At 41.2% G+C, this 24,539-nt stretch overlaps 2 protein-coding genes across 2 annotated transcripts; one reads left to right on the top strand and one right to left on the bottom strand.

Moving 5' to 3' along the window:
- Positions 1-12,859: 12,859 nt before the first annotated feature.
- On the top strand, positions 12,860-15,323 carry LOC311109246 (phosphoenolpyruvate carboxykinase [GTP], mitochondrial-like; the record flags this gene model as incomplete). Its single annotated transcript, XM_084152085.1, has 4 exons — positions 12,860-12,941; positions 13,112-13,198; positions 13,572-13,996; positions 15,312-15,323. The coding sequence occupies 4 exons, from the start codon at positions 12,860-12,862 to the stop codon at positions 15,321-15,323; spliced, it is 606 nt and encodes a 201-aa protein (XP_084008211.1).
- A 143-nt stretch (positions 15,324-15,466) lies between these two features.
- Positions 15,467-19,112, bottom strand: LOC311109247 (sialic acid-binding Ig-like lectin 13; the record flags this gene model as incomplete). The annotated part of the gene is made up of 7 exons (XM_084152086.1): positions 15,467-15,994; positions 16,373-16,430; positions 16,543-16,636; positions 17,575-17,841; positions 17,957-18,262; positions 18,384-18,770; positions 19,106-19,112. The coding sequence occupies 7 exons, from the start codon at positions 19,110-19,112 to the stop codon at positions 15,716-15,718; spliced, it is 1,398 nt and encodes a 465-aa protein (XP_084008212.1). The 3' UTR covers positions 15,467-15,715.
- Between the last annotated feature and the right edge of the window lie 5,427 nt (positions 19,113-24,539).

Raw genomic sequence — 24,539 nt, forward strand, 5'->3', positions numbered from 1 at the left:
CATGATGAAGGTATGATGGAGTGAAGTTCATCGTGGAGAGAACTGATTTGGTTTGGTCTGGATTCTCCTGCAGTTGGTTCTCAGGTGTGAACTGTGTTGGGAGAGTCCATATCAGCTCAGGGGGGTGTTCGGGACAGGGAGCGACAGCAGAGCACACTGCCTACTTGGTCTTATTCTACTCATATCATTTTAGAAAAGTTTATAAAAGTTAAATAGTCTCTGTCTTCTTACCCCTGACATCTATACTACTAATAGCTAAACTGTCCACTTGTTCTACTCTTATCTTTGATGCAAGGAATCTAAACTGGATAAAATAGTTGGTAAACAGTTAAATAGTCTCTTACCCCTGACATCTATATTAACAGACTTTTCTGGGTCTGTTGCACAGAATGGTTGACTTTCAATCCTGAATAAGTATTTATCGGAGTAACTGGTGGTTACATTGAAGAAGACTGTGGTGCAGTTCTTCTGGGACATGTTTCCAGTTATGTTCCCTTCATATCTGTTGACCGTCTCACTACTGTTAAATATCACATTGTCCAGACCCTCACCAAACTGTGGGGATTTTTTAAACCACACTCCAGTGGTAAGTATTGTGCTGTTAAATTTATAGTCATTTTGGTCAGGAATATAAAATGCACATGGGATTTGCACACAGGAGCCAGTCAGTACATCCAGTCTATCTGGCATTGTGGCGATCACATCTCGTTTGCCAAAACAGGCCAAAACACCTGCAACATAAAGGACAACATCAGGGAGGTTATGTGATCTTTTCAGTACAGTCACTCTCTCCCAATATTCTGCCTCTGCAGCAAAACATGTGAACTCATTTCAATGTACAGGTGATTCCTGATGTCATGCCTCCATGCCCTAAACGGGATTATGGACATATCTGGAGCAAAGAATGTTTGAATCCAGAATATTAAACTGTACTTATCAGGAGTCAACTGTACACTTTTCTACACATTGAGACAGATGGGAATATAGCTCATACCATGAAATATCATCACTTGTGCTTATTCCTCTGTCTGATTCATAACTAGTTGTTGCTGTGTGGAAGACTCACCTGACATAAAGAGGCCAATGAGAAAAAACATGTTCTCAGGACAAGCCATGTGAGAACTCACACACTACTGATCACCTGAAACAGGACAAACATACACTTACTGGTAGAGTAGCTTAACTCACACAACACATTGCATTGAACCATCCCCATATCAAATACAGTATGTCTTTCAGTTGTGAAGCTAATACATGAACGAATTGCAGTACTTTGAACATATTAAATCTAATTTATTGTAAATAATTTCCTTTAATTTATTTTGAACATTCAAATTAACAGAGAATATAGTGAAGAAGTCGATACTTACCCTAGACAGTAACGTAAACTGTCTACAGGAGAGACTATCACACACCCATAGTGTGGTCTGACTAAAGTGCTGAAATTCATGTGGCACATCTCACATCTCATCAGTGACGTACTTCCTAATAAGTGTATGAGACATTATTTCAAAAGAATAGTACAGTTTTTATATAACAGGATGCTTGAATAATATATGTGCTGGGCTTCCTTATCAATTGTGAAAGCATTGTTTTTACATTTAAGTGCTAAGAACATTGTCATTTTCTAATGAACCTTCTGCTCTTGCACAATTTGTTTCAGTCACTTGAAACATTGCAGAGGTGGCCTTAGCCATGTTTCACCAGTTTCAAATGAAATGGGCCCTAGCTGCCCACTGACTGATTCTCAACACAAAGTGAGTGTTAGCCACTGATTCAACAGCTTTATATGGCCTATATATTTCATTACGCCAGGAATGGAACTGTTATACAAAATAGGTTGTTAATTGTGGGATAATCATAATAAAATCAGTTTATTTGGGGTGGGGGGGTAAATGTCCCTTTTTAGGGTTAGGAAAGTCAACAGCCTTTTGAAACAGGCCCCCAAATTGCTAAATCCGCCCCTGAGACATCTATAAATATAATAAAGGAAACTTTAGGTAATATAACCATCTCCCTCTCCCCTGTCTCCCAGGCTTCAATGGAAATATCTGTGGGATTTGTTGTTGATCCATCCTCAGCCATTAAACTTTGTAACTGTTTTAATGTCACCAATGGCCTTATGGTGAAATCAGTGGAGGCTGCTGAGGGAGGACGGCTCATAATAATGGCTGGAACGGACCAAATGGAATAGCATGAAACACATGGAAACCATGGATTTGATACCATTCCACCTATTCCACTCCAGCCATTACCACAAGCCCATTCTCCCCAATGAAGGTGCCACCAACCTCCTGGGGGTGAAATCTCTGAGCGGTTTCTTTCCTCTTCGGCAACTGAGTTAGGAAGGATGCCTGTATCTTTGTAGTGAATCTGTGTATTGATAAAACATCCAAATTGTAATTAACAACTTCACCATGCTCAAAAGGATACACCCATCTTCCAATAGGTGCCCTTCTTTTTGAGGCATTGGAAAAGCTCCCTGGTCTTCGTGGTTGAATCTGTTTGAAATTCGCTGCTCGACTGAGGGACATTACATATTATTGTATGTGTGGGGTACAGAGATGAGGTAGTCATTCAATAATCATGTTAAACTCTAGTATTGCACACAGAGTGAATCAATGTAACTTAAGTGACTTGTTATGCAAATCTTTACTCCTGAACTTATTTAGGCTTGCCATAAGAAAGAAGTTGAATACATATTGACTCGAGACAGTTCAGCTTTTCATTTTTCATTTATTTTATTTTAAAAAAAACATAATTCCACATTATGGGGTACTGTTGGTAGGCCAGTGACACAATATCTCAATGTATTCCATTTTAATGAGATATGTCAAATGTTGGACCAATAAGACCAAAAGATTTCATGGGAATTGATTGTAAATGTTTGGATTACAGTGCAATTAATAAACAACCTTAAATTCAGTCCCAATTGTTTGTCTGGTTTAACACTCAACATAAAAACTGACACAATAACTTCTAAATAGATATAAAGTTAAAATAGATAATATTATTATTCTGGTAACTGCACAAAAGATGCAGAGAAATAGTGACTAGTAGATGTTAACACCATTCTTCCGTCACGTAGACATACTTCACCAACTTCCTGTCTTGTATCAGACCACTGTCTCTCCAACTAACTGTGTCTTCTCTCCTCAGTCATCAGTGACTTTATATGGTCTTAAACTGCCTTCAGTAAGATAGTTGAACTCAGCAGTTCCTCTATACTGGAACCCATTAAACGGATGCTCTGTGAACTCAACACTCAAAATGAATTGGCTCAAAATAAAGAGTAGCCTACATCATCGTATCACCACTATAGTAGCAGTTAAACACTTTTCATCCCAGAAAATTCTACAAATATGCAGATAATCAAAGAGCACACAAATATAAAAGTAACTAAAGTACCAATAGAAAACTGATACATAATGACATTAATCTACATAAACACTTAATACCTATTGGCAAAATACTTAAAATGCACCTCTTTTATTCACTTGTACATAAAGCCCATCTAGGTAGTTAAGTGGTGGTTCCTGGTCCCCTCTCCCGACCGTGGCCTGGTTAGAGAACACCGTCCCAACCGGGGAGTTCTGAGGAGAGAACACAGAGAAAGGAACAGGTTTCAGGACAGACACTTCAGAAGAAGAATGACTTCATAGTTACAGTTGGTTATACAACACATTTTTCATTCAATTCTTCCTTAAATGCACATTCTAGATGGGTTTTAAAAGATGACTCTAACATTCCCACCTGTCCCTATGAACGGTCTGTCATTTCAAACCCATTGGAGAGTCTAGATGTTCTCCTCCTCCTGGAAGACAAGAATAAATCATTTAGTTTTTCATATACAAAAGCACAAACAGCATGATAAATATGTTTGCAATGAGACTGGGAATAGCTTCTTACCATGCAAAGAACACGATCAGGCTGAAAAGGAAAAGCAACGCCAAGGTTTTTCCTATAATCTCATAAACCTTTGGGTTAACAGGCTCCTCTTGCCCTGTAAATAAAGCACATATTGTATGGTCATCTGTTCCAAAAAGAGGAAACATTTTTCACATAGTCTAATATTTCAAATTACACGTGTACTGTAGATGTACAGATGTAAGATCTTAATTTGACCAGTATTGTTGCAGCAAAATAATCCTGCAGCAAAAGGATTTGAACGTTTAGTCCATAATGTTGTTCCATTGGTGGTTAGGCTAAAAGCTGGCCAAAATAAGGCTACATGAAAAGTGCAATACTATTAATACAACCATGTTTTGGCGCAGGTGTTCTGTGAATTTATGTAAATCACAAAGCTTATCTGCATTTCCCGCGGTGCAAGAAACTTCTCAGCAACAAAATTGTGATCAAATTAAGATCCTACAACTGTATCATACCTAGATACATATAGCAGGCATGCTTTATCTGGTCTGTTCCACAAAAATAAGTATATCTCTTCTTCATTATATATACAGTGGGGGAAAAAAGTATTTAGTCAGCCATCAATTGTGCAAGTTTTCCCACTTAAAAAGATGAGAGAGGCCTGTAATTTTCATCATAGGTACACGTCAACTATGACAGACAAAATGAGATTTTTTTTTCCAGAATATCACATTGTAGGATTTTTTATGAATTTATTTGCAAATTATGGTGGAAAATAAGTATTTGGTCAATAACAAAAGTTTCTCAATAATTTGTTATATACCCTTTGTTGGCAATGACACAGGTCAAACGTTTTCTGTAAGTCTTCACAAGGTTTTCACACACTGTTGCTGGTATTTTGGCCCATTCCTCCATGCATATCTCCTCTAGAGCAGTGATGTTTTGGGGCTGTCGCTGGGCAACACGGACTTTCAACTCCCTCCAAAGATTTTCTATGGGGTTGAGATCTGGAGACTGGCTAGGCCACTCCAGGACCTTGAAATGCTTCTTACGAAGCCACTCCTTCGTTGCCCGGGCGGTGTGTTTGGGATCATTGTCATGCTGAAAGACCCAGCCACGTTTCATCTTCAATGCCCTTGCTGATGGAAGGAGGTTTTCAGTCCCTTTTCCTGGTCCCTTTGCAGAAAAACAGCCCCAAAGCATGATGTTTCCACCCCCATGCTTCACAGTAGGTATGGTGTTCTTTGGATGCAACTCAGCATTCTTTGTCCTCCAAACACGACGAGTTGAGTTTTTACCAAAAAGTTCTATTTTGGTTTCATCTGACCATATGACATTCTCCCAATCCTCTTCTGGATCATCCAAATGCACTCTAGCAAACTTCAGACGGGCCTGGACATGTACTGGCTTAAGCAGTGGGACATCTCTGGCACTGCAGGATTTGAGTCCCTGGCAACGTAGTGTGTTACTAATGGTAGGCTTTGTTAATTTGGTCCCAGCTCTCTGCAGGTCATTCACTAGGTCCCCCCGTGTGGTTCTGGGATTTTTGCTCACCGTTCTTGTGATCATTTTGACCCCACGGGGTGAGATCTTGCGTGGAGCCCCAGATCGAGGGAGATTATCAGTGGTCTTGTATGTCTTCCATTTCCTAATAATTGCTCTCAAAGTTGATTTCTTCAAACCAAGCTGCTTACCTATTGCAGATTCAGTCTTCCCAGCCTGGTGCAGGTCTACAATTTTGTTTTTGGTGTCCTTTGACAGCTCTTTGGTCTTGGCCATAGTGGAGTTTGGAGTGTGACTGTTTGAGGTTGTGGACAGGTGTCTTTTATACTGATAACAAGTTCAAACAGGTGCCATTAATACAGGTAACGAGTGGAGGACAGAGGAGCCTCTTAAAGAAGAAGTTACAGGTCTGTGAGAGCCAGAAATCTTGCTTGTTTGTAGGTGACCAAATACTTATTTTCCACCATAATTTGCAAGTAAATTCATTAAAAATCCTACAATGTGATTTTCTGGATTTCTTTCCCTCAATTTGTCTGTCATAGTTGACGTGTACCTATGATGAAAATTACTGGCCTCTCTCATCTTTTTAAGTGGGAGAACTTGCACAATTGGTGGCTGACTAAATACTTTTTTTCCCCACTGTATCTATCTCTATATTGTTCTTAATGTTGTGCCATTGGTGATGATGTCAGATATTGTAAATTCCTTTTATATGCAGATGACACAGTGATGTACTCTATTGCTCCAACAGCGGACCAAGCTTTAATGCAGTTGGAGTCTGATTTTAGGATACTACAGGGGTCTCTTTTACAGCTTAAACTTGTTTTTAATGCTAAGAAAACAAATGTCATGTTTTTTTCTAGGTCTAAACTCTCAATTAGAAACACTTTTGTAATCACTAGCTTGGATGGTACTCAAATCAAACAGGTCTCTGCATATAAATACTTAGGGGTATGGTTAGATGATAGGCTTTCTTTTAAAAAACATGTTACTGAATTGGGAAAAAAGCTCAAATTCAAGATAGGGTTCCTTTACAGAAACAGGGCTTGTCTGTCCTCCGTAAATAGAAAACAAATTGTGCAGGCTACTTTTATGTCCGTTTTAGATTATGGTGATATTATCTATATGCATGCATCGGCAAACACATTAAAACCACTGGATGCTATTTACCATTGTGCACTCAGGTTTATCACGGGTGATAGTTACAAAACTCATCACTGTATCCTATATCAACATGTGGGCCTCTCTATCTGTGAGGCGAGAGCAACATGCTCTCTTGTTTATTTATAAAGCACTTCTTTTAAAATTACCTCCATATATATCATCATTAATTTCCACTAGATATACTAATTTTAAAACCAGATCACAGATGTGGATTACATTAGAGACCTCTGTGGTCTCCACAGAGTTGGGTAGGACTGCCTTCAGTTCCTTTGCACCTTATTTATGGAACAAACTGCAGATCCAACTTAAGTTAGACACTCTGGTGTCCCTTGCCCATTTTAAAAATGTTATGGAGGATCAATATGATGTTGTCTGTGATTGTTTCTGTTGAATTGTGTTTTTCGTTTTGTATGTTTGAAATGTTCTTGTCTGTATGTCTAAAACTGTACATGTCAACATGTTTACACAGGGCACAGCCGTAAAAGAGATCCACGTCTCAGTCTGTTTTTCCCTGTTAAAATAAAGATTAAAAAAAAATATATATATTGAATGTGCCACTGCTTCTACCTTTAATTGCCAGCTGCACTTCCGTTGACTTCCCACGGCCGTGACTATTTCTTGCTTCACAGTAGTACAGTCCTCCATCACCAACAGTCACATTGAGGGTGTAACTCAGTCCAGATGCTTCGTGTGTTGGTTTACCCCCACTGATCTGGAACCAGGTGAAGTTTGTCACAGGAGGGTTGGCTGTACTGCTGCAGGTCAGATTAACACAGCTGCCCACTAATACTGGATCAGCTGGACTGATGGAGGCTGAGGTGTCCTTAGGAGAGACTGAGGGAGAGGGGCTCATTTAGAATGTACAGTGAGGGAAAAAAGTATTTGATCCCCTGCTGGTTTTGTACGTTTGCCCACTGACAAAGAAATGATCAGTCTATAATTTTAATGGTAGGTTTATTTGAACAGTGAGAGACAGAATAACAACAACAAAATCCAGAAAAACGCATGTCAAAAATGTTATAAATTGATTTGCATTTTAATGAGGGAAATAAGTATTTGACCACTCTGCAAAACATGACTTAGTACTTGGTGGCAAAACCCTTGTTGGCAACCACAGAGGTCAGACGTTTCTTGTTGGTCAGACGTTTCAGGTTTGCACACATCTCAGGAGGGATTTTGTCCCACTCCTCTTTGTAGATCTTCTCCAAGTCATTAAGGTTTCGAGTCTGACGTTTGGCAACTCAAACCTTCAGCTCCCTCCACAGATTTTCTACGGGATTAAGGTCTGGAGACTGGCTAGGCCACTCCAGGACCTTAATGTGCTTCTTCTTGAGCCACTCCTTTGTTGCCTTGGCCGTGTGTTTTGGGTCATTGTCATGCTGGAATACCCACCCACAACCAATTTTCAATGCCCTGGCTGAGGGAAGGAGGTTCTCACCCAAGATTTGACTGTACATGGCCCCGTCCATCGTCCCTTTGATGCGGTAAAGTTGTCCTGTCTCCTTAGCAGAAAAACACCCCCAAAGCATAATGTTTCCACCTCCATGTTTGACGGTGGGGATGTTGTTCTTGGGGTCATAGGCAGCATTCCTCCTCCTCCAAACACGGCGAGTTGAGTTGATGCCATAGAGCTCGATTTTGGTCTCATCTTACCACAACACTTTCACCCAGTTCTCCTCTGAATCATTCAGATGTTCATTGGCAAACTTCAGACGGGCATGTATATGTGCTTTCTTGAGCAGGGGGACCTTGCGGGCGCTGCAGGATTTCAGTCCTTCATGGCGTAGTGTGTTACCAATTGTTTTCTTGGTGACTATGGTCCCAGCTGCCTTGAGATCATTGACAAGATCCTCCCGTATAGTTTTTATGATATATTTTCAGTACAGTCCAATGATATGTATTAACACTAGATGACTGACAGGGTCCGCTGTTTGGAAGCCACCGCACACCCATATTTTTACTCCTCTATTGTAAAAAAGATTTTGGAAGCTATAGAAATGAATTTTTTAATGTCTACATTTGTTTTTGACAAGTATATTCTATTGCAGACAATGCAAACGTTTGTATTATATTTTTTGACCTGCAATACTTCCTTCAGCAGAGAGACCCTACCCTTGCTCCATCTAATGATTGCATCTTGCAACTCACTGAACTGGTATTATCCAATAACTGCTTCATCTTTGAGTCAGACTATTTCCTTTAAATTCGGGGTGTAGTCATGGGTTCCCCCTTTGCCCAACTATGCGAACCTGTATGTGGGACAATTTGAGGAAGCACTCATTTACAAAATAGAGACACACCCCCTACTTTCTAGAACATCCTCCTATGGAAGAGATACCTAGATGTCTTTGTGCTCTGGGAAGGAAGTCAGCAGGAACTAAATTAATTATAAACTCTGCTAAACGAGAGCTCTGAATATCTCAAGTTCACCATGCAGAATGATGAGAGAAAAATAATCTACCTGGATTTATGGATCCTCAAAGAGAATGATGCATTACATACAGACTTATACACAAAGCCAACAGACTGCAATACCTTGCTACGTGCGGATAGTATGCATCCTCCTCCCCTCAAGAATGGTCTACCATATAGCCAGTTATGCAGGGTTAAACAAATCAGATTTTGACAGCAATGCTAAGAAAATGACAGATAAATTCAAAATGAGAGGCTACAAGGACAAAACTCTTGATGCTGCAATTATGAAAATATCTCAAAAACCAAGAGAGGAATTGCTAAAAACTAAACCAAAGAAGAAAAACAACGCAACAGTGTTTTGCACTAAGTACACCAAGTGTTCAGAGAAAATGAAAGCAATCCTGAAAAAGCACTGGCATATTCTGCAATCAGACAAAAAAATTGCACACCTCTTCAAGGAACCCCCACTGGTGGTCTGTAAGCGTGGTCGCAATATTGGGGATAGCTTGGTTAGATCTGACCTGCCCCCTGAGCCCACTCAGACACTCTTGACACCCCATTCCAAATGGGAACTACAAATGTGGCTCATGCGCACAGTGCAATAGCACTACAAAAACATCCATCTTCAGACACCCACATACAGGTCGAAAACTCCCTGTTAGGGTTATCATCTCTTGCAAGACAAAGGGAGTAATCTATCTCATCACCTGTTCATGTTGGAAAGCCTACATAGGACAAACGAAAAGACAATTAAAACAACGCATAGCTGAACACCGCAGCTCATTCACGTGTAAGAACACTTTGTTGAAGCTAACCATCCCACCTCCTCCCTCAAATACACAGTCATTTTCTATGAACAAGTCTTATAAATGAATATATTCTTTCTACAGCTTGTCAGCGTACACCCAATATGTTCCCCCTGTTGATGATGCTTATTATGCATTATGGTTGAACCAAAAGATTACATGTAACAACATTTAATGAAATTGGAAACAATTACATATATGTGAAATTAAATTAAACAATAATGTATGTTGATGCTAATGTTATGCTAAAGTTAATGATAACAATAGCCTAATATATTCAATATGCTGTAAACTATTGTCTTTTAACAGTTTCACTCAATTCATTCTATTTAACCTCATAATTATGACACACCCCTCACTATTGTCAATGGTTGCACTAATTGCGTTGTTTGTCTACATGACCTGGTTCAAACATTCATGACATTACCCTGAAGAAGGCACAGTAATGTGTTTTAGAACTATTCAGACCCTTTACTCAGTACTTTGTTGAAGCACCTTTGGCAGCGATTACAGCATTGACTTATCTTGGGTATGACGCTACAAGTTTGGCACATCTGTATTTGGGGAGTGTCTCCCATTCTTCTCTGCAGATCCTCTCAAGCTCTGTCATGTTGGATGGGGAGCGTTGCTGCACAGCTATTTTCAGGTCTCTCCAGAGATGTTCAATCGGGTTCAAGTCCGAGCTCTGGCTGGGCCACTAAAGGACATTCAGAGACTTGTTCCAAAGCCACTCCTGCGTTGTCTTGGCTGTGTGCTTAGGGTCGTTGTTCTGTTGGAAGGTGAACCTTTGCCCCAGTCTGAGGTCCTGAGCGCTCTTGAGAAGGTTTTAATCAAGGATCTCTCTGTACTTCGCTCTGTTAATCTTTGCCTCAATCCTGACTAGTCTCCCAGTCCCTGCCCCTGAAAAACATCCCCACAGCAATGATGCTGCCACCACTATGCTTCACCGTAGAGATGGTACAAGGTTTCCTCCAGACGTGACGCTTGGCATTCAGGCCAAAGAGTTCAGTCTTGGTTTCATCAGACCAGAGACTCTTGTTTCTCATGGTCTGAGAGTCTTTAGTTGCCTTTTGGCAAACACCAAGCAGGCTGTCATGTGCCTTTTACTGAGGAGTGGCTTCCGTCTTGCCACTCTACTATAAAGACCTTATTGGTGGAGTGCTGCAGAGATGGTTGTTCTTCTGGAAGTTTCTCCCATCTCTACAGAGGAACTCTAGAGCTCTGTCAGAGTGACCATCGGGTTCTTGGTCACCTCCCTGACCAAGGCCCTTCTCCCCCGATCGCTCAGGTTGGCCGGGCGGCCAGCTCTAGGAAGAGTCTTGGTGGTTCCAAACTTCTTCCATTTAAGAATGATGGAGGCCACTGTGTTCTTGGGGACCTTGAATGCTGCAGACATTTTTCTTACCCTTCCCCAGATCTGTGCCTCGACACAATCTCGTCTCGGAGCTCTATGGACAATTACTTCGACCTCATAGCTTGGTTTTTGCTATGACATGCACTGTCAACTGTGGGACCTTATATAGGCAGGTGTGTGTGCCTTTCCAAATCATGTCCAATGAATTGAATTTACCACAGGTGGACTCCAATCAAGTTGTAGAAACATCTCAAGGATGATCAATGGAAACAGGATGCACCTGAGCTCAATTTCGAGTCTCATAGCAAAGGGTCTGAATTCTTACGTACATAAGGTATTTCTGTTTTTAATTTTTAATACATTTGCTAAAATTTCTTAAAAACTGTTTCCGCTTTCTCATTATGGGGTATTGTTGTAACGTAACAAAATGTGAAAAAGTCAAAGGGTCTGAATACTTTCCGAAGGCACTGTATGTATAGTGTGAAACTCTATTTGTTTTTGTAGCTTCCAGTTTATTCTCCGTTAGTACTAATTTTACCGTCCCCTCTAAAACAAAATACTTAAATACATGTAATTTTGTCCTTGAAACATATGATTTAAATACTGTAGAATTTCATTAATTCTTATGGAGGATGCATAATATTAATATGATAATAATATTAACTTATTTCAATGTACAGGTGATTTTTCAATTGGTTAGTATGTTGCCGGCCGCGACCGGGAGACTCATGGGCGGCGCACAATTGGCCCAGCGTCGTCCAGGGTAGGGGAGGGAATGGCCGGCAGGGATGTAGCTCAGTTGATAGAGCATGGCGTTTGCAACGCCAGGGTTGTGGGTTCGATTCCCACGGGGGGCCAGTATAAAAAAATATAAATAAAAATATTCACTAACTGTAAGTCGCTCTGGATAAGAGCGTCTGCTAAATGACTAAAATGTAAATGTAAAAATTTTGTCAATTAGTGCGATGAATGCTATGGTGCAATGGACCTCTCTCTCCACCAGGAGGCTAAAGCACTGGTACACTTTTGTGTACAAAGTATTGATAGGACAACTCCCTTTGTATCTCTGTTCCTTACTGACCAGATCAGTCACTCAATACAGTCTTCATTCACAGTCGCTGCTGTCCTTGTCTGTTCCTAAGGCTTCAACTGAGATGGGGAAACAATATTTTTCCCATAATGCCCCTTCATCCTGGAACATGCTTCAAAAGATATTAAAGTTAGTGTCCTTGCCTGTTTTTAAGACTCTGATCGACAACACTGTTTGTGATAGATGCAGTTATTTCTAATCTTCAATTGTATCTGGAACTTGTGACTCTTTGTCTTTTGTGTGTATTTTGTATTTTTCTGTACTCTTTTATTTACACGCTGCTATTTCCCTGTTTTGCCTTCTTGCCAGGTCGCCCTCGCAAAATAGGTTTTTAACCTCAATGGGTCTTACCTGGTTAAATAAAGGTAAAATAAAATAAAATCTCCCTCTCCCCTATCTCCCAGGCGTGAATGGGAATGTGTGTGGTATTTTAACAAATATGTAGCTCAATCTTAAACCAAAATCCATCCAACTTGCCTAGTTTAATTTGAGTTCAGTAAATTATACCCGGTTCTCACATTATCTTTCAACACGTAAAATAGACTTTGTCAGAGACAGAGTAACTGTAATTGTAGCTGACGGATTATCACACACTCCTCAATTTCTCCTGCACACACTTCCTCTTTCATTGCTTCACTTCTATCTGCCAGGAAGAGCATGGTGGGCTGGGAGCCACAGGAGGGAGCCATCGACCTGCAGGGCCTGGTCAGCAAGGTGGACATGGGCACCCTCTTCAACGGTCATGTCTAGATGGGAAACAGCTTTTGTCAAATTGACGTCAAAAGTTGATTACATGTTTTATTTTAGCTAACCATGAACCTTATCCTTACATTAATTTAATTATCCAAACTACTACGTTAATTATCCTAACCTGCTAAACAAGTTCTACGATTATTCTACTATTTCAAGTTGTGTACGAGTCGTTTAATTGGCGTCACGGCGTGTTTGTGGGAGCCTCTATGAGGTCTGAGGCCACAGCAGCTGCTGAGTACAAAGGTACAGTACCTCATAAACCACATTAAAGAGCTTGTCATATAATTAAATATAACATATTTACATTTTAGTAATTTAGCAGACGCTCTTATCCAGAGCGACTTACAGTTAGTGAGTGCATACATTTTTCATACTGGCCCCCCCGTGGGAAACGAACCCACAACCCTGGCGTTGCAAGCGCCATGCTCTACCAACTGAGCTACAGGAGGGCCTAATTAAAGTGGATATGAGCTGTCTATAGAGTAGAATAGAACAGTAAAAACATCTCGAAGGTTAATATCACCTGATATGATGGCATACTGTTTTCCCTCATTCCTCTCCAGTGATAATGAATAAAACGATGACCTTTTGAATAAAATGTATTTTTTCTCTCCAGGCAAGGTCATAATGCACAACCCCTTCGCCATGCGCCCCTTCTTCGGCTACAACTTCGGGGACTACCTGGCCCACTGGCTGAGCATGGAGACCCGCAAGGGCCCCACCCACCTGCCCAAGATCTTCCATGTCAACTGGTTCCGCAAGGACCCCACGTCGGGTTCCTTCCTCTGGCCGGGCTTTGGCGACAACGCCCGCGTTCTGGAGTGGATCTTCAAGCGCTGCAGCCGCGAGAGGGAGGATGAGGCGGCCAGGAAGAGCATGGTGGGCTGTGTGCCACAGGAGGGAGCCATCAACCTGCAGGGACTGGGCAGCAAGGTGGACATGGGTGCCCTCTTTGACCTGCCCAAGGCCTTCTGGGAGAAGGAGACCCAGGAGCCGAGGGCGTACTTTACCCTGCAGTTGAGAGCCGACCTCCCCCAACAGGTGGAGGGAGAGCTGAAGGCTCTGGAGGACAGGGTCAGGAATGAGAGGTGGAGGGACCAGATGATTCAGAGAGAGAAGAGAGAAAGTATGGACTACTGGACACTACACTATGCTGATGCTGCAATATGGTGGGGATGGGGATATGGTGGGACTGACAGAAAAGGGACTAACAAGCTAATTGCAGTTTGGTGGAAACTGCTTTTCCTATATGTGGGTACATGTAAACCAACGTTTCTAAATTGTAAGAAAATACAATGATATGATGCGACTGCATCACTGACGAATGCAGTTCGGCCGCCACTCACTGTCAGTGGCTATATGAGTAGATATTAGGTGATATTAGCAGAATCAGTGTTTAGCAGTACCTTACTGACATCTTGCAATAAAGGCATTGCATGTTTTCTAGCTATAGCCCAAAGAATCATCTAATCATGACAAGCTTTAATATCCATATTAATTTCAAAATTTTTGCAGAATGTTACCTCAATATCCTTTTATTTGCTCACTAGTCCCTGGGATTACTGAATGGCCATTGGCTACGAACATGTGGAGGAAATACATCTGGTTGGCTCAGGGGGAAAGATTAATTAGCATTTTTTCTCACTTTTATATTAATAAATATGATTATAATCTAATGTTTACACACAAGATATGCAAACTGTTGGACCAATAAAACAGAGATTTAATGGAAATTGAACGTAAAGGTTTTTATTACAGTGCAATTAATAAACATCAAATTCAGCCTCAATTGTGTCTCTTGATCAACACTCAACATAAAAACTGACATAACTCCCCAAAATATGTACATTTAAAATATATATGTAATGGGAATATTTAAGATGAATAAAGTTCACATTCCCAGTCCTAGATGTAGGAGGAGCTGGAGCAGTTTTGCCTTGATGAATGAGCAAAAATCCCAGTGGCTAGATGTGCCAAGCTTATAGAGACAAACCCCAAGAGACTTGCAGCTGTAATTGCTGCCAAAGGTGGCTCTACAAAGTATTGACTTTGGGGCGGGGGGAATAGTTACGCACGCTCAAGTTTTCTGTTTTCTTGTCTTATTTTTTGTTTGTTTTTCAAGAAAAAACATTTTGCATCTTCAAAGTGGTAGGCATGTTGTGTAAATCAAATGATACAAACCCCCCAAAAATCAATTTTAATTCCAGGTTGTAAGGCAACAAAATAGGAAAAATGCCAAGGGGGTTGAATACTTTATCAAGCTACTGTAAAGGGCCGGTCTCCAAGAGGCCAGTTAGACATTTTCTCTGCTTCTATGCTGGATGTTGTCTCCCTGTTGCAACTTGTATTAATCCAGATTGATTTATGATTGACTTTATCTGCGACTGCTCTTTTTTGTTCACCTGGTAATTCCTATTACAGATAATATTGTTATTCTGGTAACTGCACAAAAGATGCAGAGAAACAGTGACTAGTAGATGTTAACACCATTCTAGTGTCATGTTGACTTACTTCACCAACTTCCTGTCTTGTATCAGCCAAATAATTGTGTCATATATCCTCTGTCATCATTGACTTTATATGGCCTTAAACTACATTTGAACTATCAGGTGGCACGGCACTTTTAAACAGTTAAACAATTTTCATACCAGAAAATTCTACAAATATGCAGACAATTGAGGTTCACAAACTTAAGAATACGAAATCAAAAATAACAATAGAAAGCAAATTCACAAGACATACTGTATATATCCAAAATACTTAAAATGCACGTTTTTCATTCACTTGTGCATAAAGCCCATCTATGTAGTTAAGGTGTGGTTCCTGGGGCCCTCTCCTGGTCACATTGACTTCAGCGTACTCACTCTCCTGCCCCTGGACCCTGTTCCTGTCCTGGGCTGCAGCTGGGGTCTCTTTGGGCCGTAGTTTGGAGAAGTCTATGTCACCATAGTGGATCTCTTCAGGCTGGTCTTCTGCAGGTTCCTCTGGTTTCTCTCCGGCTGTGGTCTGGTTAACACACACCGTCCCAACCGGGGAGTTCTGTGGAGAGAACACAGAGAGAGGAACAGGTGTAAAGTTCTAAGCTCAGTCATTTGTAAAACTCTAAAGTCAGCAGGTTACACAACACATACTGAGGGGATGTCAATGACAATGTCAATTAAACTGACAGAAGAAAATTATTACATTTTGACAACAAATGAGCTCCAATCTACAGAAAATACTGTCAAAGTCCAACAGCTATTCTGTTATCATTCAATGTTCTTACAGGATGTGGCATTGCTATCAGTGTGTTCATCTCCCCCTAAACTTCCTCTAAAATTATGTTAACTTCATGGCTTTGGATAGTTTCATCATTAATTCAGTACTTCCTTAGATACACTTTGTAGATGGTTTTTGAAAGTTGAGCCTTATTCCCACCTGTCCCTGTGGATTGTCCGTCCTTTCAAGTCCATCGGGGAGCCTAGAGTTTCTCCTCCTGGAAGACATTTAGAAAGGTATTCTGAATGCACTGAGATGGTTTTCATATGCAAAAGCACAAACACAACATAAATAAATAGTTTTGCATTGATGCCAGGAATAGTTTTTACCATCCATAAAGACTGATCAGGCTGATAAGAAAAAAGGCCCCCAGAGTTCCTGCTGCAACCCCAAACACCATTGGGTTAACAGGCTCTTCTTGCCCTGAAAATACAGCACATATTATGGTCATTTCTCACAAAAAGATCACTAAAGTACACTACATGAACAAAGGTATGTGGACACCTGCTCGTCGAACATCTCATTCCAATATCATGGGCATTAATATGGAATATAGAATGTCATTGTATGCTGTAGCATTAAGATTTCCCTTCACTGGAACTAAGGGTTCTAGCCAGAACCATGAAAAACAGCTCCAGACCATTTGTCCTCCTCCACCAAACTTTACAGTTTGCACTATGCATTGGGGAAGGTAGCATTCTCCTGGCATCCGTCAAACCCAGATTTGTCCGTTGGACTGCCAGATGGTGAAGCGGGATTCATCACTCCAGAGAACGGGTTTCCACTTCTCCAGAGTCCAATGGCAGCGAGCTTTACACCATTCCAGACGATTCTTGGCATTGCACATGTTGATCTTAGGCTTGTGTGCGGCTGCTCGACCATGGAAACCAATTTCGTGAAGCTCCCGACGAACAGTTCTTGTTGCTTCCAGAGTCAGTTTGGAATGGTAGAAAATGCTGCAACTGAAGTCAGATGACTTTTACGCGCTTCGCGCTTCAGCACTCAGCTGTCCCGTTCTGAGAGCGTGTGTGGCCTACCACTTCGCGGCTGAGCCATTGTTGCTCCTAGAGGATTCCACTTCATAATAACAGCACTTACAGTTGACAGGGGCAGCTCTAGCAGAGCAGAAATTTGACAAACTGACTTGTTGGAAAGGTGGCATCCTATGATGGTTCCACGTTGAAAGTCACTGAGCTCTTCAGTAAGACCATTCTACTGCCAATGTTTGTCTATGGAGATTTCATGGCTGTGTGCTCAATTTTATACACCTGTCAGCAACGGGTGTGGCTGAAATAGCCAAATCTACTAATTTGAAGGGGTGTCCACATAATCTAACATTGTGCCCAACGTGCCCGTTTTACCTTTAATAGCCAGCTTCTCTTCCTCTGACTTCCCAAGGCCGTGACTATTTCTTGCATCACAGTAGTACAGTCCTCCATCACCAACAGTCACATTGAGGGTGTAACTCTGTCCAGATGCTACCTGTGTTGTTTTACCCCCACTGATCTGGAACCAGGTGAAGTTTGTCACAGGAGGGTTGGCTGTACTGCTGCAGGTCAGATTAACACAGCTGCCCACTAATACTGGACCAGCTGGACTGATGGAGGCTGAGGTGTCCTTAGGAGAGACTGAGGGAGAAGGGTTCATTTAGAATGTAAATGGATGTGGTATATTGAACAGTCTAATCAAAACCACTCTAGAATAGAATTATCTATTCTACAGGAAACTGGGACTAAATCTTACATGAAACGTTAAACATCATGGTATGTTCAGCTGTCTTGTTGCTTGTCCCTACTGGGTAGACTGCAGTACAAGTGATGTTCTTCTCATGATGAAGGTATGACGGAGTGAAGGTCACCGTGGAGAGAACTGATTTGGTTTGGTCTGGATTCTCCTGCAGTTGGTTCTCAGGTGTGAACTGTGTTGGGAGAGTCCATATCAGCTCAGGGGGGTGTTCGGGACAGGGAGCGACAGCAGAGCAGTTCAAACTGATAGGGGTCCCTTCCTTCACCTCACCTGAGACAGTAATGATGGGACTGGGAGGCAAATCTGTAATACATTAAAAATAAATATATTTTACTCTGACAGGCACACTGCCTACTTGGACGTATTCTACTCATATCATTTTAGAAAAGTTGATAAAAGTTAAATAGTCTCTGTCTCTTCTTACCCCTGACATCTATATTAACAGACTTTTCAGGGTCTGTTGCGCGGAATGGTTGACTTTCAATCCTGAAGAAGTATTTATCAGAGTAACTTGTGGTTACATTGAAGAAGACTGTGGTGCAGTTCTTCTGGGAAATGTTTCCAGTTATCTTCCCTTGATATCTGTTGACCTTCTTACTACTGTTAAATACAACATTGTCCGGACTCTGAGCAAACTGTGGTGATTCTTTAATCCACACTCCAGAGGTAAGTATTGTGCTGTTAAATTTATAGTCATTTTGGTCAGGAATATCAAATGCACATGGGATTTGCACACAGGAGCCAGTCAGTACATCCAGTCTATCTGGCATTGTGGCGATCAAATCTCGTTTGCCAAAACAGGCCAAAACACCTGCAACATAAAGGACAACATCAGGGAGGTTATGTGATCTTTTCAGGTCAGTCACTCTCTCCCAATATTCTGCCTCTGTATCAAAACATATTAATTAATTTCAATGTACAGGTGATTCCTGATGTCGTGACTCCATGCCCTAAACTGGAGCATGGACATATCTGGAGCAAAGAATGTTTGAATCCAGAATATTAAACTGTACTTATCAGGAGTCAACTGTACACTTTTCTACACATTGAGACAGATGGGAATATAGCTCATACCATGAAATATCATCACTTGTGCTTATTCCTCCGTCTGATTCATAACTAGTTGTTGCTGTGTGGAAGACTCACCTGACATAAAGAGGCCAATGAGAAAAAACATGTTCTCAGGACAAGCCATGTGAGAACTCACACACTACTGATCACCTGAAACAGGACAAACACACACTTACTGGTAGAGTAGCTTAACTCACACAACACATTGCATTGAACAATCCCCATATCAAATACACTATATACACATAAGTATGTGGACACCCCAACAAATTAGTGGATTTTGCTATAAATTGAGCACACAACCATGCAATCTCCATAGACAAACATTGGCAGTAGAATGGCAATGCTGAAGAGCTCAGTGTCTTTCAACGTGGCACCGTCATAGGTCCAATTTCTGCCCTGCTAGAGCTGCCCCAGTCAACTGTAAGTGCTGTTATTGTGAAGTGGAAATGTCTAGGAGCAACAACGGCTGAGCCGCGAAGTGGTAGGCCACACAAGCTCACAGAACAGGACCGCTGAGTGCTGAAGTGGGTAGCTCGTAAAAATCGTCTGTCCTCGGTTGCAACACTCACTAACGAGTTCCAAACTGCCTCTGGAAGCAACGTCAGCACAAGAACTGTTCGTCGGGAACTTCATGAAATGAGTTTTCATGGCCGAGCAGCCGCCCACAAGCCTAAGATCACCATGCGCAATGCCAAGAATCGTCTGGAGTGGTCTGAAGCTCGTCGCCGTTGGACTCTGGAGCAGTGGAAATGCGTTCTCTGGAGTGATGAATCACGCTTCACCATCTGGCAGTCTGACGGACGAATCTGGGTTTGACGGATGCCAGGAGAACGCTACCTGACCAAATGCCTAGTGCCAACTGTAAAGTTTGGTGGAGGAGTAATAAAGGTCTGGGGCTGTTTTTCATGGTTCGGGCTAGGCCCCTTAGTTCCAGTGAACAGAAATCTTAAAGCTACAGCATACAATGACGACTCTGTGCTTCCAACTTTGTGGCAACAGTTTGGGAAAGGCCCTTTCCTTTTCAGCATGACAATGCCCCCGTGCACAAAGCGAGGTCCATACAGAAATGGTTTGTTGAGATCGGTGTGGAAGAACTTGACTGACCTGCACAAAGCCCTAACCTCAAACCCATTGAAACCCTTTGGGATGAATTGGAACGCCGACTGCGAGCCAGGCCTAATTGCCCAACATCAATGCCCGACATCACTAATGATGTTGTTGCTGAATGGAAGCAAGTCCCCGCAACAATGTTCCAACATCTACTGGAAAGCCTTCCTAGAAGAGTGGAGGTTGTTATAACAGCAAAGGGGGGACCAACTCCATATTAATGCCCATGATTTTGGAATGAGATGTTTGATGAGCAGGTGTCCACATACTTTTGGTCATGTTGTGTATGTCTTTCAGTTGTGAAGCTAAAACATGAACGGATAACAGTACTTTGAACATATTGAATCTCATTACTTGTAATTCATTTCCTAAATTTAATCTGAACATTAAAATGTAAAGATAAGACAGTGAAGAAGTCGACACTTGCCTTCCAATGATGTAAACGGTCCACAGGAGAGACTATCACACACCCATAGTGTGGTCTGACAAACTAAAGTGATGAAATTTATGTGACACATCTCACATCTCATCAGTGACGTACTTCCTAATAAGTGTGAGAAATTATTTTAAAAGAATACTACAGTATTTATATAACAGGATGCTTGAATAGTCTATGTACTGGGTGTCCTCATCAGTTGTGAAAACACTGTATGCATAAATAAGTGCTCAGAACATTTCCATTTTCTAATGAACCTTCTGCTCTGCTAATGAACCTTCTGTTTCTGTCACTTGAGACATTGCAGAGGTGGCCTTAATCATGTTCCACCAGTTTCAAATGAAATGGGCCTTAGTTGTCCACTGACTGATTCTAAAGACAAATTATGTTTTATCCACTGATTCAACAGCTTTATATGGCCTATACATTTAATTAAATGTGACTTAATGGGGGTAGAAGAACACCTCAACAGCATTTTGAAACAGTCCCCCAAATTGCTAAGTCCGCCCCTGGTACATCAATAAATAAAGGAAACTTTAGGTAATATAACCATCTCCCTCTCCCCTGTCTCCCAGGCTTCAATGGGAATGTATGTGGGATTAAAACATATAGTTAAATCATGAACCAAAATCCACTATTAATTTCTTTAAGACAAAAAAAAAAGTTACAATTGAGTTCGATACAAAACATATGGTTCTCACATATTTTTTTAACATGAAAAACAGACTTGGTATGTAACAGAGTAACTATAATTGTATCTGACTGATTCTCACACACCACTCAACTTCTACTGCACTAACTTCCTGTTTTTCTTGTTTCACTTCCTCTTTGAGGTCTATTTCCCCCCAGGAGTTTACTTACTACATTTAAACCCATTTTGCCATGGTGCAGAGAGAAAAATGTATAGTTTTATAATGCTATTCCACACATTTTGTCCTGAAGCTGATCAGAAATGTTGCTGTTTTTAAGCAAATGTCCTGATATTCAACACATTTTGCTATCATATGCTATCTGGGGCCGTTCGGTAATCGGGCCCTACTCCCAAAATGACTTCTTATTGAAATTTCATGAAAAGAGCATGGCCGTGGTGCCACAGGAAGGAGCCAGTGACCTGCAGGGCCTGGGCGGCAAGGTGTACATGGGCACCCTCTTCGACGATGATGTGTAGATGGGATACAGCTTTTGTCAAATTAATGTCAAAAGTTGAATTTTTTTAGCATTTCAGCTAACCCTAACCCTTTTCTTTACATCAGTCTAATTTTCCTAACCTGCTACGTTAATTATCCGAACCTGCTGCATAAATTGCTTTAAACCTGCTAGCAAAAGTCAATTTTGTCAAAAGCTGTATCCCTTCTAGAATGAAAAAACCTCTTCGACCTACCCAAGGCCTTCTGGGAGAAGGAGACCCAGGAGCCGAGGGTGTACTTTACCCAGCAGTTGAGAGCCGACCTCCCCCAACAGGTGGAGGGAGAGCTGAAGGCTCCGGAGGAAAGGGTCAGGAATTGAGAGGTGGAGGGACCTGATGATTCAGAGAGAGAAGAGAGAAAGTATGGACTATTGGACACTACACTATGCTGATGCTGCAATATGGTGGGATGGGGATATGGTGGGACTGACAGAAAAGGGACTAACAAGCTCATTTCAGTTTGGTGGAAACTGCTTCTCCTATATGTGGGTAAAATGTATGAAATGACAATGAAACGACTTGTCTGCATGCAGTTCAGGCAACCACTCACTGTCAATGGATATATGAGTAGGTATTAGGTGATAGAGCAGAACCAACATTTAGAAGTATCTTACTGCGCTTTTCATGACATAGACTGACAAGGTGAATCCAGGTTACATCTATGATGCCTTATTGATGTCACTTGTTAAATCCACTTCAATCAGTGTAGATGAAGGGGAGGAGACAAGTTCAAGAAGGATTTTTAAGCCTTGAGACAACTGAGACATGGATTGTGTATGTGTGCCATTTATAGGGTGATCGGGCAAGACAAAAAAAATGTAAGTGCCTTTGAACAAGGTGTGGTAGTAGGTGCAAGGCGCACCGGTTTGTATCTAGAACTGCAACACCGCTGGGTTTTTTCGCACTTAACAGTTTCCTGTGTGTATCAACAATGATCCTCCATCTAAAGGACATCCAGCCAACTTGACACAACTGTGGGAAGCATTGGAGTCAACATGGGCCAGCATCCCTGTGGAACGCTTTCGACACCTTGTTGAGTCCATGCCCCGATGAATTGAGGCTGTTCTGAAGGCAAAAGGGGGTGCAACTCAATATTAGGAAGGTGTTCCTAATGTTTGGTATACTCAGGGCCTTCAGAAAGTATTCATACCCCTTGACTTATTCCACATTTTGTTGTGTTAATGCCTGAATAAAACATTGATTATGTATTTGTTTTCTCACCCATTTACACACAATAACCCATAATAACAAAGTGAAAATATGTTTTTAAAAAAGTTTGGAGTTTTATTGAAAATGAAATACAGAAATATTTAATTTGCTTAAGCATTCACACCCCTGAGTCAATGCACTTTTTGCAGCGATTACAGCTGTGAGTCTTTCTGGGTAAGTCTCTAAGAGCTTTGCACACCTGGATTGTACAACATTTGCACATCATTCTTAAAACAATTCTTCAAACTCTTTCAATTTGGTTGTTAATCATTGCTAGACAGCCATTTTCAAGTCTTGCAATAGATTTTCATGCCGATCGAAACTGTAACAATGCCACTTAGGAACATTCAATGTTGTCTTAGTAAGCAACTCTGGTGTATATTTGGCCTTGTGTTTTAGGTTATTGTCCTGCTGAAAAGTGAATTTGTCTCCCAGTGTCTTTTGAAAAGCAGACTGAACCAGGTTGTAACTGCCTCTGTCGCCAGTTTATTTCATGTATTAGCACTTTAGTTATTTCATGTATATGCACTTTTTATTATTTAATTTCTTCTGAATTGTACGTTTACAGCAAGACGGAACTAATTATTGGTTCCGCCCGAGTGTTGTCACCCGAGCGCCTTTAGCGACGCACCGAGGAAACTTTACCGCAAAAAAAAGCGAATTATTTTTCCACTGTTATCGTGTTTAAGTGCATACTTACAAAGAAAGTATACAGAAGAAGATAAAGGACATTTAAAAGGATGTTTAGCACCTCTGTGTGATAAGCAGCAATGAGTTCTCACGGGTTGACCAGCATTAAAGCCCTGTATTCAAATCAAGACCTCTTGCCTCATGCCTGTCACTGGAGGAGCTACAGTGAGAACTCATCTGCTCTGCATGAGTAGACGAGGAAGACAGTACCAAAGAGCCGTGATCCATGGACAAGAAGGGACATCTCTACATCCAAGAGTGTGCATCTGCTCCTGACATTTACACAGCCGCAGCATCCACAAAAGAATCCAGGCGCCTTACCATGAATGCAAAGAAGCTTAAACTATTTCCCACAAGAGACTGACACATTTTTGCCTTCATATTCATACGGTATAGTTGTGTGTATGTTTAAGTGTTAACTAAGCTACAACCAAGAGACTGAATTTTGCATTTCATAGAACAACGTGATATTGATTTGTGTGAAGTAGATGTGAATATGTTCTAAAAAATAATATTAGTGGTAAAAATAGTATAAATGTGAATAGTTAATGGGAGCTGTATCACTTAGCTACAGGCCAAATTAGATTTAACCCAAATTTACACCAAGTAACAATGTCAGAGCCTAGTCTTACCTCTGGGAGAAAGCAGGTTAATGTAGGTGAAAGTATAGAGCAGCAGTGCATAGACATGCAACCACAGGCTACTAAAGGCACAAGAGCTAATGACCACACTTCCTCACAAGAACCACGAAGAAGCCAAAGAGACCGAAAGTTAACAGAAAAGGGCCAAGAACTGTACAATGAGCAAATAAGAAGATTTGCTAACCGTTTCACTGTGAGCTATGAGGAGTGGAAGGCTATTGCTAAAGATGCCAAGCA

This window comes from Coregonus lavaretus (assembly GCF_964263955.1).
Source record: "Coregonus lavaretus genome assembly, chromosome: 34".
Classification (NCBI taxonomy): Eukaryota; Metazoa; Chordata; class Actinopteri; order Salmoniformes; family Salmonidae; genus Coregonus; species Coregonus lavaretus.